Here is a 17,127-nt window from a genome sequence, read left to right on the forward strand (position 1 = left end):
TATTGTGCTGAACTTGTCAAACATAATTTGGTCCAATGTGCAACGCTACTACTTAATGATAGTAAAATTGTGTTGTGTCATGGATATGATGGCAATGGTACAAGACTTCCAACTCCATTACTCACCGTCCACACAATGATGTTGGAGTCGACTGACCCGGTCACCATCTTGTCGTCTTTGCGGCTGCCGTGGAGACCCCACACTTTGTCCTGGTGGGCGTCCAGGGTCTTTACACATTCATTGGTCTTGATGGTCCATAGTTTTACCAAACCGTCTGACCCACTATGGAGGAAGCGTGGTTGAGGGGATTGGTTCTGATTTATAGCTTAATCCATATACAGTATCAGTACACTCTCCACATTTCAGCAAGCATTTTATATATGTTCTCAATGTACAACACTATAGTTGTGTAATGAATCCTTTTCAGTGTATAATAAATCTACACTTCCATACCAACTGTACACTGACTAGGGCTGGGCAATATATCAAATTTGTAAGATGTATTTTTAAACAATATTAATTAATAAAATATCGTAATATCGATATAATTTGTTTCACGTTAAAATGACCAAACACTGATTATTTGTTTTGGTCCTTAAATCTTCCCCGCTCCCCATTCTCTCTCCACACTCAACTCGCTACCATACTTGCCAACCTTGAGACCTCCGATTTCGCGAGGTGGGGGGTGCGAGGTCGGGGGTAGGGAGGAGACGTGGTTGGGGGCCTGGTTTAGAGGGGAGTAGTATAATTCACATATTTCGTGTATGTATATATATATATATATATATATATATATATATATATATATATATATATGTAAGTGTGGGAAAAATCCCAAGACTACTTCATCTCTACAGAACTGTTTCATGAGGGGTTCCCTCAATCATCAAGAGATGCATGATCTCCTGATGATGAGTTGGGTAGCGGGGGTGTATATTGTGGCGTCCCGGAAGAGTTAATGCTGCAAGGGGTTCTTGGTATTTGTTCTGTTGTGTTTATGTTGTGTTACGGTGCGGATGTTCTCCCAAAATGTGTTTGTCATTCTTGTTTGGTGCGGGTTCACAGTTTGGCGCATATATGTAAAAGTGTTAAAGTTGTTTATACGGCTACCCTCAGTGTGACCTGTATGGCTGTTGACCAAGTATGCTTGCATTCACTTGTGTGTGTGAAAAGCCATACATATTATGTGATTGGGCCGGCACGCCCAATTTGGGCTCTGTACAATATTGGTGCTCTGTACTTCTTCCTACGTCCGTGTACCACTCCGCACAGCGGCGTTTTAAAAAGTCATACATTTTATTTTTTGAAACCGATACCGATAATTTTTTGCTATTACATTTTAAAGCTTTTATTGTCTGATGATATTGGCAATCCGATATTATCGGGCATCTCTAGTTGTTTACTATGATGAGTCACGATTGGTTGAGATTAGAGCAAAACAGTAAGGACAGGCCAATCAGAGGCAGGATAGGATGGGTCATTGAACCAGGAAGGGAAACGACAATGGACATTCCAAATAACGACGAGAGAGTCGGAGAAGAGAAGAGGAAATATCCAAGCGCGCAATTTATTTATCAAAAAAATTAGTGAAGGATGGCAGAGGGATTCTCTTTAGATTTTTCTTTTAGCGATATAGATGACGTCCAGGAAACCCACAATGTGTCTACTTGGCCACATTTGGACAAATGTATGCATCTGGGTCCCTGGGTAAATGGGGCGTGGACAACAAACAGGACAGACGAAGTTCAACAGCCCAGTAAAGCAATTAGTCTAGGAGAAGGATCTCTGATATAAAATACCCCTTCCAACCCGCACCAAGCCAGCGTGGAAGGTGTAGGCTAATAACCAGCATGAAAAGTACGCCAAATGGCAGAAACATGCTGAGGCTTTCGTCCAGCAGTGGACTGACAACGGCTGATGATGTTGCATCTGGCTAAAACATTCATTTGATTTGTTTACCATGTAAGCCCAAATCAAAACTGTTTATGAATTGCTTATTTCGCACTAGAAATGCTGCTAAAAATGTATGCCGAAGTGAGGAATATCATAGCCTAAGGCTAGGCAATATATTGATATACTCGATATATCGTGGGTTTGTTTCTGTGCGGTATAGAAAATGACTATATCGTGATATTCGAGTATATGTTCTCCCGCAATTGCTTTTAGCTGCAGGCTCTTCTCACTCTTTCTTGTCTCTCCTTCTTACAGAGACGTAAACCAAGCGCACCTTCTTACATACAGTACGTCACATGCTGTCACGTGTGCAACGGAGCAGAGAGGTAGCGACATGGTAACGTTAGCTGTGATGCTAACGGTGAGGGGCGAGTGGTAATACGAGAGAGAGACCGTGCGAATCTGGTAACAAATGGAAGAATTAATCCCCAAGAAAACAAAAGGGGGTCCATCGTCCGGGGGTGGTTTGGCTTCAAGCGGGAATATGTTCAACATTAATGCGGCAAAAGCATTGATATAAAAAGTAGCAGCACTGCTAATTTGTAGCATTATTTGAAAAGTCACCTGCTAGAGAATGAAGAGTGCTTGAAACTCCGCATGTCAACAACTACGGCCGGTGCCAAACCAACAACATGCCGAAGCAACTATTTCCAGATCAACACCGTGTGAAAAAAGAAAGAAAGTCAAAAACAGAAGGAGATAATGTCCGCAGGAACCTATCATGCAGCTCATTTTTATCTGACAGTTATTGAAATATCTTGTGTGACATCATGCACAAAAGTGCACTTTGTTTTAAACTATTGTAGTGGCGTTGTGTACAAAAAGTGCACTTTAATTTAGTGTTGTTTTGATATGTCATCTTAGTGACATCATGCACAAAAGTGCACTTATAGCTTGTTTTAAAATGTCTCTGACAATCTTGCACTTTGTTTTGGAAATGACATGAATGTTTGTGCCACTGCTTAATAACTGTTTAATAAATACAGTTTTGGTAAATTGACTTAGTTGTGATTTCCCTCTCTGCATGAAAGTTGAAAAAGTGAGCATATATAAATTCAGTATGAAGAATAATGTTTTATTGTAGACATATAGAATCATCATACTGCTGTGATTATATGTATCAAGTGTTCATTCAAGGTTAAGGCAAAATATCGAGATATATATCGTGACATGGCCTAAAAATATCGAGATATTAAAAAAGGCCATATTGCCCAGCCGTATCATAGCCGCACAATTAAGTCAAGTCACTTACTTGGCTCTGTCCAGAACATATATGTGTCCATTACATCACCCACTGGGAATTAAAAAGTGCCTGCCTGCAAATTGTTTTTTATCTGAGTTTGATACATTTTGTATTATTTGCACAGCTATGTTATTTATTTTACGTGGAGAATATTTTTCTATTTTATTTATGTTATGCAATTCTGTGCTACTTAAACAGTGCTGTTAATACCCATCTTGACTAACTGGTCAATAAAAGTGCCACCGACTGTTTACAGTACAGTTCAATTTCAGTGAACATCACTCAAAAATGAATATCTTTATATGTATATTTTCACCGGAAAATATTTCAAGATCTATATTGAATACAGAGTTTAAGTAAAAATATGTCGAGATCAACTTTCGCTCTAGTGCAGTGGTTCTCAAATGGGGGTACGCGTACCCCTGGGGGTACTTGAAGGTATGCCGAGGGATACGTGAGATTTTTTTTAAATATTCTAAAAATAGCAACAATTCAAAAAACCTTTTATAAATATATTTATTGAATAATAATTTTAACAAAATATGAATGTAAGTTCATAAACTGTGAAAAGAAATGCAACAATGCAATATTCAGTGTTGACAACTAGATTTTTTGTGGACATGTTCCATAAATATTGATATTTTTTTGTGAAGAAATGTTTAGAATGAAGTTGATGAATCCAGATGGATCTCTATTACAATCCCCAAAGAGGGCACTTTAAGTTGATGATTACTTCTATGTGTAGAAATCTTAATTTATAATTGAATCACTTGTTTATTTTTCAACAACTTTTTACTTATTTTTATATATTTTTTTCCAAATAGTTCAACAAAGACCACTACAAATGAGCAATATTTTGCACTGTCATACAATTTAATAAATCAGAAACTGATGACATAGTGCTGTATTTTACTTCTTTATCTCTTTTTTTTTTCAACCAAAACTGCTTTGCTCTGATTAGGGGGTACTTGAATTAAAAAAAATATTCACAGGGGGTACATCACTGAAAAAAGGTTGAGAAACACTGCTCTAAGGTACGCACCTGTGCAATTGCACACTGCTCACGCGTCCTCTGCGCACGGCAAATCTAGGCCGCGCACAAAATCGAATAAAAAGATAAGCGCATAACAGTGTGCACGTCTGCCGTCGCTCACATGGTGTTTGCTCACACAAAAAATTGGAGGGAAAATTGGTCGAAATATACTTTTTCATCCATATCGGCCAGCCCTAACACTGAATACTCTAAAGCAGGGGTCGGGAACCTTTTTGGTTGAGATGTCCATGAAAGTCAAATATTTCAAAATGTATTTCCGTGAGAGCCGTATAATATTTTATAAACACGGAATACAACTAAATGCGTGCATTTTTAAGTAAGACTTGTCATGTCTTTGAAATCATGTTCTGTTTAGTTATGTTATGTTTTGTTTTTGACTCCATTAGTTCCTGTTTTTGTGCACCCTGGTTTGTTTTTGTTTCCATAAATACCAATCAGTTCACCTGTTTTCACGACTCACGCACCTGATTCACTTGAACTCATGTACCTGTTGTCAATCACCACGTCACAATTTAAGCCTGCAGTTGCCAGTCAGTCAGCCTGGCGACATCACCTTCTACTCACCCTCTATCCCCCCTTATACACCTATGTTATCGATGCCGATGATCCATGCTCTTTCTCGGTCCGGGTAAGTTTTCCATGCCATAGTTTATAAGTTTTATTTTATGTTCATAGTTCTCCCATTGTGCGAGTTTTAGTTTTCATAGCCAAGTTTTTAACATCCACTGAGAGCGCCTTTTGTTTATACCCTTTGTTTTTGTAATATTTTTGAGTTAAGATAAAGATGTCATTACCTTCACGCCATGTCCGTTCCAATCTCTTTGCACCCCAGGAAAACAAACCACACCATAGTCCAGGTCTTGACAAGACCAACATTTTTAGAGTATAATAAGTCTCTTATTCTTTTTAATAACATTGTTATTCTAAATTTAACCAATAATAAATATAATACTTCCTACTATTAATGCGACATCTTGGACAGGTGCGATAGAAAACGGATGGTTGGATTAAAATGCATGAGAATGTTTTATCTTTTGAACGTTATTTTTAACACTGTGATTACCAGCGTAATTATTAATTACTTATCCTGTTAAGCAATGTCAGCTAATATTTATCTGAGAGCCAGATGTAGTCATCAAAAGAGCCACATCTGGCTCTAGAGCCACAGGTTCCCTACCCCTGGTCTAAAGTATATGCAAGTTTACCTTCCAATAGTATTGTTTCTTGAGAAGCAAAATGATTGTAGAAATGTGAGTGCCTTTAATGAAAGAGGAGGGAAATGGAGTTACCTGCTGAGCAGCTGAGTGCCTCGGCTGACAAAGATGACCTTCAACACGGATGCGTCGTGTCCCTCAAAAGTCTAATTAGGATGACAGAAAGCAATTTTTTTTTAGATTTCAGCAAGTTGTGAAGTGTCTTCCTGCCCACCTTGAGGCAGCTGAAGTCCTGCAGGCTCCACAGCTTGCTGGTGCCGTCTGCGGAGGAGGTGGCCAGCACTTGATCGACGGGCGAGAAACAGACGGCCCAGATACCTCGCCGGTGGCCGCGAAACACACCGAGTAGGCCGAGGCTGCCCTCACCCGACAAGGACCACAGCTTGGCCGTGCGGTCTTGGGAGCCGGAAGCCAGCAGCTTGTCGTTGGGCGAAACGGCCACACCGTTGACATCCTTGAGTAAGAAACAATTTATCGGATTTAGGAAGGATTTAAGGGCAAAACCCAAATTATTCAAATGCGAGTCAACATTAGTTTTTGCTTTTGTGTAGTTATTCTGCACAAGCCACTTACTTTTTTTTCTTTTTCTTTTTTTTAGAATTGTACGTGACATTTATTATAACAATACTGCCAAGTCGTAAATTTTATCAAGTAAGCTTTACAAAATATGTTATTAGATTTACTTAGTTACTAATTACTATTTATAAAAAGTAGGACTGCGAATCTTTGGGTGTCCCACGATTCGATTCAATATCGATTCTTGGGGTCACGTTTCGATAATATATCGTTTTTTTTTTCGATTCGATTCTCGATTCAAAAACTATATTTTTCCGATTCAAAACGATTCTGTGGACTTGGAGAAGGCATTCGACTGTGTCCCTCGGGAAGTCCTGTGGGGAGTGCTCAGAGAGTATGGGGTATCGGACTGTCTGATTGTGGCGGTCCGCTCCCTGTATGATCAGTGTCAGAACTTGGTCCGCATTGCTGGCAGTAAGTCGAACACATTTCCAGTGAGGGTTGGACTCCGCCAAGGCTGTCCTTTGTCACCCATTCTGTTCATAACTTTTATGGACAGAATTTCTAGGCGCAGTCAAGGCGTTGAGGGGTTCCGGTTTGGTGACCGCGGGATTAGGTCTCTGCTTTTTGCAGATGATGTGGTCCTGATGGCTTCATCTGACCGGGATCTTCAGCTCTCACTGGATCAGTTCGCAGCCGAGTGTGAAGCGACCGGAATGAGAATCAGCACCTCCAAGTCCGAGTCCATGGTTCTCGTCCGGAAAAGGGTGGAATGCCATCTCCGGGTTGGGGAAGAGACCCTGCCCCAAGTGGAGGAGTTCAAGTACCTAGGAGTCTTGTTCACGAGTGAGGGAAGAGTGGATCGTGAGATCGACAGGCGGATCGGTGCGGCGTATTCAGTAATGCGGACGTTGTACCGATCCGTTGTGGTAAAGAAAGAGCTTTGGGTCATGACCGAAAGGATAAGATCACGGGTACAAGCGGCCCAAATGAGTTTCCAGGTCTCTCCCTTAGAGATAGGGTGAGAAGCTCTGCCATCCGGGAGGAACTCAAAGTAAAGCCGCTGCTCCTCCACATGGAGAGGAGCCAGATGAGGTGGTTCGGGCATCTGGTCAGGATGCCACCCGAACGCCTCCCTAGGGAGGTGTTTAGGGCACGTCCAACCGGTAGGAGGCCACGGGGAAGACCCAGGACACGTTGGGAAGACTATGTCTCCCGGCTGGCCTGGGAACGCCTCGGGATCCCCCGGGAAGAGCTAGACGAAGTGGCTGGGGAGAGGGAAGTCTGGGTTTCCCTGCTTAGGCTGTTGCCCCCGCGACCCGACCTCGGATAAGCGGAAGATGATGGATGGATGGATGAAAACGATTCTGTATTCATTCAATACATAGGATTTCAGCAGGATCTACCCCAGTCTGCTGACATGCAAGCAGAGTAGTATATTTTTCTTTTATAAGATTTTATAATTGTAAAGGACAATGTTTTAGCAACTGATTGAAATAATGTAAAATTGTTTTAACTATTAAACGAACCAAAAATATGACTTTTTTTATCTTTGTGAAAACATTGGACACAGTGTGTTGTCCAGCTTATGAGATGCCATGCAAGTGTAAGCCACTGTGACACTATTGTTGTTTTTGTTTATTTTCATAAATGTCTAATGATAATGTCAATGAGGGATTTTTTTAATTATAACTAATATTGATACTGTTGTTGATAATATTCATTTTTGTTTCACTACTTTTGGTTCGTTCTGTGTCGTGTTTGTGTCTCTTCAATTGCTCTGTTTATTGCAGTTCTGAGTGTTGCTGGCTCAGGTTTGGTTTTGGAATTGGATTGCATTGTTATGGTATTGCTGTGTAGTGGTTTGTTGGATTGAAAAAAAAAAAAAAAAGAGATTTTTAAAAAAAATGAGAATCGATTCTGAATCACACAACGTATTTGATTCGATTCGTATTCGAATGGATTTTTTCCTACACCCCTAATAAAAAGGTTAATTATTCTATATTTTCTCAAAATTACAGATCGGGACTCAAAATCGGATCAGATCAGAGGCCAAAAATGTCATAAATATATTCCGCTACGGATGTCTTCCGCAATTTCCGTACATTTGGTGTCGAATGATGTCATGATGAGAACGCTGATCATATCAGCAGTTTAGTTATACTGGAAATAGGCAAACAAATAGAAACATGTGCTCTCTATCATTCACAAGCCCTAGGTAAGACATGAACACATCTGTTTTTGTTTTTTATGGATTCTAAGTCCAAAATTAATAAATAAATAAAAAGTCAGCGAACAATTGAGTCAATGGGGGCTCTCTATTCCGCCCACAAAACCCTCTAAGTAACCATCCAAATCAATAGAATATTTTTAATATATCGTAACCTGAACATTAACCAAATATACCGTATTTTTCGGACTATAAGTCGCAGTTTTTTTTTCATAGTTTGGCCGGGGGTGCGACTTGTACTCAGGAGCGACTTATGTGTGAAATTATTAACACAGCACCGTAAAATATCAAATAATATTATTTAGCTCATTGAGATAAGAGGCTAGACGTATAAGATTTCTTGGGATTTATGGATTAGGAGTGAGAGATAGTTTGGTAAAGGTATATCATGTTCTATATGTTCTAGTTATTTGAATGACTCTTACCATAATATGTTAGGTTAACATAGCAGTTGGTTATTTATGCCTCATATAACCTACACTTATTCAGCCTGTTGTTCACTATTCTTTATTTATTTTAAATTGCCTTTCGAATGTCTATTCTTGGTGTTGGATTTTATCAAATAAATTTCCCCCAAAAATGCGACATATATTCCAGTGCGACTTATATATGTTTTTTTCCTTTTTTATTATGCATTTTCGGCAGGTGCGATTTATACTCCAGAGCGACTTATACTCCAAAAAATAAGGTACTCTTTTTCTATATATCACAACCTGGATATTAACCAAATATTAGCGATATTGTTATCAAAAGAGCTAACGCAGACAAACTATTTTTAGTGCAGCACTGACAACAAAGAGGTAACTCGCTGTGCTATGTAGCATTTAGCCGGCCGATGTCCTGCTGCTGCATCTTTGCGTCTCGCTCCTCGAAGTAATTCTAGATTATAAATCATGCTTTTCATTTGAAAAATAAGAGAATTTAGCCATCAATCTAGAAGTTCTTCACCAGTGACATGCAATGTATACTTGGAGCTGGAGACAAAGACACAATAACGGAAGTTCCTTTTAATCCTTCTTGTGGATTTCGATTAATTCTTCATCTAAACAGAAAAGATATAAAAATCCTATCAGTAGTCATCGCATTGAGAGCAGACATTGTAAAGTAAACGATCGTTTTATAATGTTTGTAGTTTGTATTTCTTGTTTATTTTTAGTGCAGCACTGACAACAAAGAGGTAACTCGCTGTGCTACGTAGCATTTAGCCGGCCGATGTCCTGCTGCTGCATCTTTGCGTCTCGCTCCTCAAAGTAATTCTAGATTATAAATCATGCTTTTCATTTGAAAAATAAGATAATTTAGCCATCAATCTAGAAGTTCTTCACCAGTGACATGCAATGTATACTTGGAGCTGGAAACAAAGACACAATAACGGAAGTTCCCTTTCATCCTTCTTGTGGATTTCGATTAATTCTTCATCTGAACAGAAAAGATATAAAAATCCTATCAGTAGTCATCGCATTGAGAGCAGACATTGTAAAGTAAACAATCGTTTTATAATGTTTGTAGTTTGTATTTCTTGTTTAGCACTTAGCAATACTGCTACATGATGGTTAGTGTTTCACTAAAGTTGAATGTGTCCAGCACACAGCTTCTAAAACTTGTAGCTCATCCTCCTTATATTCAGGCTGAACGATTATAAGGTTCTTGATCATCATTTGTCCCAAATCGTTGTTGGCTGTGTAAAGTCTGCATGATTTGCATTGTTGTTGATGGGGAAGGGATCTGTAGTTCCCACCTAGACGTCACGGATTACGTGCCTGGCTTGCTCATTAACTCTCAAAATGGCTTGGGAATGTGAGATAGATACTATTTTGATCATATCTATTACTTGTAAACGTAAGTCGGATATACAGTCGTGGTCAAAAGTTTACATACACTTGTAAATAACATAATGTCATGGCTGTCTTGAATTTCCGATAATTACTACAACACATTTTTTTGTGATAGAGTGATCGGAGCACACACTTGTTGGTCACAACAAACATTCATTAAGTTTGGTTCTTTTATGAATTTATTATGGTCTACTCAAAATGTGACCAAATGTGAGCAAATGTGCTGGGTCAAAAGTATACATACAGCAATGTTAATATTTGCTTACATGTCCCTTGGCAAGTTTCACTGCAATAAGGCGCTTTTGGTAGTCATCCACAAGGTTCTGGCTGAATTTTTGACCACTCCTCTTAACAAAATTGTTGCAGTTCAGCTAAATTTGTTGGTTTTCTGACAGGGACTTGTCTCTTCTGGATTGTCCACATGTTCTCAATGGGGTTTAAGTCAGGACTTAGGGAAGGCCATTCTAAAACCTTAATACAAGCCTGATTTAGGCATTCCTTTACCACTTTTGACGTGTTTGGGGTCATTACACCCAATTGCGCCCAAGACCCAACCTCTGGGCTGATGATTTTAGGTTGTCCTGAAGAATTTGGAGGTAATCCTCCTTTTTCATTTTCCCATTTACTCTCTGTAAAGCACCAGTTCCATTGGCAGCAAAATAGGCCTCACGTGGACAAAGATAAGACTTTCTGGAAGAAAGTGACGTGGTCAGATGAAATAAAAATTGAGCTGTTTGGCAACAATAGTCGGCAATATATTTTTGAGGAGAAAAGGTGAGGCCTTTAATCCCAGGAACAACATCCTACTGTCAAGCATGGTGGTGGTAGCATTATGCTGTGGGCCTGTTTTGCTGCCAATGGAACTGGTGCTTTACAGAGAGTAAATGGGACAATGAAAAAGGAGGATTACCTCCAAATTCTGCAGGACAACCTAAAATCATCAGCCCATAGGTTGGGTCTTGGGCGCAATTGGGTGTTCCAACAGGACAATGACCCCAAACACACCTCAAAAGTGGTAAAGGAATGGTTAAATCAGGCATGTATTAAGGTTTTAGAATGGCCTTCCCTAAGTCCTGACTTAAACCCCATTGAGAACATGTGGACAATCCAGAAGAGACAAGTCCCTGTCAGAAAACCAACAAATCTAGCTGAACTGCACCAATTTTGTTAAGAGGAGTGGTCAAAAATTCAGCCAAGGAATGTCTAAATCAGGCTAGGATTAAGCTTTTAGAATGGCCTTCCCAAAATCCTGACTTAAATGTGAGGACATTGCTGAAGAAACAAGTCCATGTCAGAAAACCCAACAAATTTAGCTGAACTGCACCAATTCTGTCAAGAGGAGTGGTCAACAATTCAAGCAAAAGCTTGTGGATGGCCACCAAAAGCGCCTTATTGCAGTGAAACTTGCCAAGGGACATGTGAGCAAATATTAACATTGCTGTATGTATACTTTTGACCCAGCACATTTGCTCACATTTTCAGTAGACCCATAATAAATTCAAAAAAGAAACACATTTCATGCATGTTTTTTGTGACCAGTAAGTATGTGCTCCAATCACTCTATCACAAAAAATAAGAATTGTAGAAATGAATGGAAACTCAAGACAGTCATGGCGTTATGTCCTTCACAAGTGTATGTACACTTTTGACCACGACTGTATATCTGTATATGATAAAAGCTCCAATATAAAGACAACTTATTTTTCAATTCTACTGGTACTTTAATAGGACTTGGGTGTTTAAGTTCTCATGTTCAAATGCTATAATTGCAGTTTTTATTTATTTTTAGTTCATGTATTTGCTGTACAAATATAGTTTTCTTGTGTACCTTATCATGTGCCTTCTCTGTGACACGTGCAGTCAGCTGATGGACATCAGTTGTAGACAAGTCTGCCGGGAGATCCCACACCTTCACAGTGCAGTCCTGACTGCCAGACACTATGAAGGATGCTTTCATCCTGCACACACACAATGTTTGTTATATAGACAACACGTTTTTCCTGCTCTGCTAATGTCCATACAGTCGATGTATGTCTGTTACCTAGAACAGGTAATGGAGCCCACTGCGTTAGTATGGCTGGAACCGTGGGCCACACAGCTGACCTGACCGCTGTCACCATCCATGCGCCACACACGCACTGACCTGTCCTGTGGACAAACACATGACAGGCACTGTGTGCATGATTTGCTCTAAAGAAGAGGCTGCAGAGAGGAGGTCTAGGCGTGTGCTCTCACCTTTGCACAGCTTGCAAAGACAAAGCCTTTCTTAAACACATCCAATGATAGGATAGTATCTGTGTGAGGAAACACAAACAGAAAATGAGTCGTCATGACCTCAACTGCATAAGGAAATCTGTGGTCTAGACAACAGGGTTTCCTTGTTTCACCACCTTCAATTCTTAAAGGGGAACATTATCAGCAGACCTATGTAAGCGTCAATATATACCTTGATGGTGCAGAAAAAAAAGACCATCTATTTTTTTAACCGATTTCCGAACTCTAAATGGGTGAATTTTGGCGAATTAAACGCCTTTCTGTTTATCGCGCTGGACGCGATGACGTCAGAATGTGACGTCGCCGAGGTAACACACCCGCCATTTTCATTTTCAACACATTACAAACACCGGGTCTCAGCTCTGTTATTTTCCATTTTTTGACTATTTTTGGAACTTTGGAGACATCATGCCTCGTGGGTGTGTTGTCGGAGGGTGTAACAACACTAACAGGGAGGGATTCAAGTTGCACCACTGGCCCGAAGATGCGAAAGTGGCCAGAAATCTGCCGCCAGACCCCCATTGAATGTGCCGGAGTGTCTCCACATTTTACCGGCGATGCTAAGGCAGACATGGCACAGAGATGTATGGAAAACCTGCAAATGCATTTGCAACGATAGTCAACGAAATCACAAAGGTGAGTTTTGTTGATGTTGACTGCCAGCTAATCGATGCTAACGTGCTATGCTAATCGATGCTAACATGCTATTTACCGGCGGTGCTAAAGCAGACGTGGCACAGAGATGTATGGATAACCTGTAGATGCATTTGCAACTATATTACGTTTCCTTCCACCCACATTTAATGCGAAACAAACACTTACCAATCGACGGATTTAAGTTGATCCAGTGTCAAAAGATGCGAAAGTCCTGATCGTTTGGTCCGCACATTTTACCGGCATTTACATTTGAAAGGCTGAAATCATGGGTATCTCAGCACCATATATATAGGCAATTATATCATCTGCAACCGCATCACCAAAGTCGTCATCCACCCGCCGTCTATCCGAACCAACATTTTATCAGAACCGCAACCGCCCGCCACCCGCCCGTTGTAATACATCAGAGGTCGGCCAGCTTTACCACACAAAGAGCTATTGAAACCCGTTTCACAGAGTAAAGAAGACAATGGGAACCGCTAACGTTCTCACGAATATCCAATAGTGTTCGTCCTGATAACAAGAATCAGGGCGTGCTGTGAAGCCATTGCCTTTGACACCTTCAACAACATGTACAAACCGACTGTTAGTCCAGCAACATGTTGTATGCAGCTTCCGTAAACACACGTACAAGATTGAAAGGCATACTGGGTGATTCAGAGTACACTGATGGTTGTGATATAAACAGTTTTAACACTCTTACTAATATGCACCACACTGTGAAGCCACACTAAACAAGAATGACAACATCCTCACAGTAACACAACAAATACCCAGAATCCTCTGTATCCGTGACACAGGCTGAATATATTTTACACCCCCGCGCCCCCACCCCGCCCACCTTACTGACGCACGGTGGCAGGGTTTGCTGCTAGCGGGGTGTATAAAACAGTCAGGAAGTCTCATGAATGCAAAGGATTCTGGGTATTTGTCGTGTTGCGTTTATGTTGTGTTACTGGGAGGATGTTCTCCCGAAATGTGTTTGTCATTCTTGTTTGGTGTGGCTTCACAGCGTGGCGCATATTACTAAGTGTTAAAATTGTTTATATCACAACCATTAGTGTACTCTGTGTCACCCAGTATGCCTTGCAGTTGTGTGCTTGTGAATGCGGAAGCCACAAACAACAAATTGCTGGACTGACAAGTAGATTGTACATGTTGTAGAATGCGACAAAGCCAATGACTTCATAGCACGCCCTAATACTTATTAACTGGGTGACTGACGGCAGTCATTCTAGAGAATAATAGAGTCTCCTATTGTCTTCTTCGCTTTGTGACACGGGTCCTCGATGGCTCTTTGAATGGTAAAGGATACCGATCCCAGAACCAATCCATTCATTTTCTACCGCTTATTCCCTTTTGGGGTCGCGGGGGGTGCTGGCGCCTATCTCAGCTTCAATCGGGCGGAAGGCAGGGTACAGCCTGGACAAGACGCCACCTCATCGCAGGGAGACAGACAACATTCACACTCAAATTCACACACTAGGGCCAGTTTGTTGTTTTTTTAGTGTTGCCAATCAACCTATCCATGTATATCAAATATTTCCGAATGGTTCAAGCGCCACCCGCCTGAATCTAATTAAAATATATATATATACATATATATAGTCCTAATGTGTTCAAAAATACTGGAGTTTCTAGCTCAAATATGGGATAATGGATAGAGAGAATCAACAATCCAGTAAAATAAAGATGATGCCATTCACTGTACTATTCACAGGCCCTAGGGGACAAGTTTGCATAGTAACTACCGGGGATTGCAATGATATGATTGTATTTATGTATTTGGACTTGAGCTTTAAACACAATAGAAGTCTAGTGTCAAATATTGCTGTGCTAAATTCAAACTGCACTGCAGACACACACTGCCACCTGCTGGCCACTGACCTGTGTGTCCATAGAGGATCTGGCAGCTGTTTGTGAGCAGCTCAAAGACTTTCAGCTGGCAACTGTTGGTCGCTACCACAATGTGGCTGTCGTTTTTACCCAGGAATTTCACATCCAGCACCTCGTCATTGTAGCCCACAAACTGCAAGGAGTGGAAAACAAAGGGAAATTTTGGGGTCTTGTTACACTGTATAATGTACAATGTATACTCAAAGTTCCATGTAGCACGGACGTTGGGGTCCATAAACTATCAAAGTCATCATTCCCTAGATCACGTTATATAGAAACCCTTGTTTTTTAGTCCGATACAAAGTAATTACAGGATCAAACATTGGTCATATTCAAAGTCCTCATGTGTCCAGGGACATATTACCTGACTTTATAAACATAAAATACATTTGAAAAACACAAAAAAAGATTTTGTCATGCTAAAAAATATTGATGTAATCATAGTAGTATCGACTACATACGCTCTTGTACTTGGTATCATTACAGTGGATGTCAGGTGTAGATCCACCAATGGCGTTTGTTTACATTTTGACGCATGTTTAGCTATTCCTCGTCCTGCAGTGATAATGAGACTTGTAAGAAACTTACTTTATTTGTCTCCATGGAGGCGAGGATTAGTCATTTAGAAGTAGCTAAAACACTGCCGATTACGGCTGGACTTTAGCCGCTAGCTAGCTAGCCACGTCTTAAAGCATCTCTTCTTGAGGGCGTTTCAGTGTTATTACTTCACCTTTATCGTTAGTTTTCAAGCCAAAATGCGTCCGTTAGCTCTTTTTTGTCAACCCACAATGTCTGCTTGTAAGTACTCTGTGATCGTGCGCTGCCGAACATGCTCCTCTGCTTGTAAAAACCAACAATGACACGATGACAGGGGGTTTGGGGGAACAATACTTTTTAGAGGCGGAAAAGTACCCGAACATGATTCATTAGTATCCTGGTACTAAACTAATACTGGTATGCCCTACAACCCTAGTACACAGTATACATCCCTAGAGGACCGTACAGTCCGGTATTTTACAGAGTATCGTTGCCTTACCTGCTGCTGTGTGCTGAGAGCAGGAAGCTTGTAAAACACTATGTTGTGCTCTGAAGTAACTGTGGCCAGCCTGTCGGAAGCAGGGAGTTCCAGGAGGTATGTTAGACTGCGGGGGTCATCGTCCTTCTCCTCCTCATGTTCAGAGGGCGGGCTGAGAGTGGACTGAAGGGGCTGGATGTAGACGCAGCGGCCCGTGCTGGCTTCCCACACTCTCAACACCCCTGGAAGAGGAAAAAGGCAAATACTTATGAATGCACATTCAAGAGAGTTAGGATAGAGTCAAAGCTGTACCTTTGCTGCCAGCTGTGATAAAATGCAGGTCTTTGGTCTTGACTCCAATTTGAGAGAGGTCTTTTTTTGCAGGGAGGATCAAAACACCCTCTAACGCCTGCACACAGACCACAAACACTCAACTCGTGCAGCGTCAAATATATATTCAATCGCGATCAAAAGTTGACATACACTTGTAAAGAACATAATGTCATGGCTGTCTGGAGATTCCAATCATTTCTACGTCTCTTATTTTTTTGTGATAGAGTGATTGGAGCACATACTTGTTGGTCACAAAAAAAAAAAACATTCATGAAGTTTGGTTCTTTTATGAATTTATTATGGGTCTACTGAAAATGTGAGCAAATGTGCTGTGTTAAAAGTATACATACAGTAATGTTAATATTTGCTTACATGTCCCTTGGCAAGTTTCACTGCAATAAGATGATTTTGGTAGCCATCCACAAGTTTTGACCACTCCTCAAAATTGGTGCAGTTCAGCTACATTTGTTGGTTTTCTGACATGGACTTGTTTCTTCAGCATTGTCCACACTTTTAAGTCAGGACTTTGGGAAGGTCATTCTAAAAGCTTAATTCTGGCTTGATTTAGCCATTCTTTTACCATTTTTGACGTGTGTTTGGGGTCATTGTCCTGTTGGAACACCCAACTGCGCCCAAGACCCAACCTCCGGGCTGATGATTTTAGGTTGTCCTGAAGAATTTGAAGGTAATTCTCCTTTTTCATTGTTTACTCTCTGTAAAGCACCAGTTCCATAGGCAGAAAAACAGGCCCAGAGCATAATTTTACCACCACCCTAATTCTACCACTAAAATCATCAGCCCGGAGGTTGGGTCTTGGGCGCAGTTGGGTGTTCCAACAGGACAATGACCCCAAACACACGTCAAAAGTGGTAAAGGAATGGATAAATCAGGCTAGAATTAAAGGGGA

At 40.7% G+C, this 17,127-nt stretch overlaps 1 protein-coding gene across 1 annotated transcript in view; it reads right to left on the minus strand.

Moving 5' to 3' along the window:
* The window catches only part of tbl3 (transducin beta like 3), a 67,180-nt gene that overhangs the window by 26,610 nt on the left and 23,443 nt on the right, over nt 1–17,127 (minus strand). Inside the window, exons 9-17 of the mRNA XM_061885176.1 lie at nt 16,200–16,296; nt 15,909–16,129; nt 14,864–15,005; nt 12,281–12,339; nt 12,087–12,193; nt 11,874–12,003; nt 5,679–5,918; nt 5,540–5,610; nt 126–282 (exon numbers count right to left, since the gene is read on the minus strand). Coding sequence (XP_061741160.1) covers nt 126–282; nt 5,540–5,610; nt 5,679–5,918; nt 11,874–12,003; nt 12,087–12,193; nt 12,281–12,339; nt 14,864–15,005; nt 15,909–16,129; nt 16,200–16,296 — 1,224 coding nt within the window. The remainder of the gene's footprint in view (nt 1–125; nt 283–5,539; nt 5,611–5,678; nt 5,919–11,873; nt 12,004–12,086; nt 12,194–12,280; nt 12,340–14,863; nt 15,006–15,908; nt 16,130–16,199; nt 16,297–17,127) is intronic.

The sequence above is a fragment of the Nerophis ophidion genome, linkage group LG23 (genome assembly GCF_033978795.1).
Source record: "Nerophis ophidion isolate RoL-2023_Sa linkage group LG23, RoL_Noph_v1.0, whole genome shotgun sequence".
Lineage (NCBI taxonomy): Eukaryota > Metazoa > Chordata > Actinopteri > Syngnathiformes > Syngnathidae > Nerophis > Nerophis ophidion.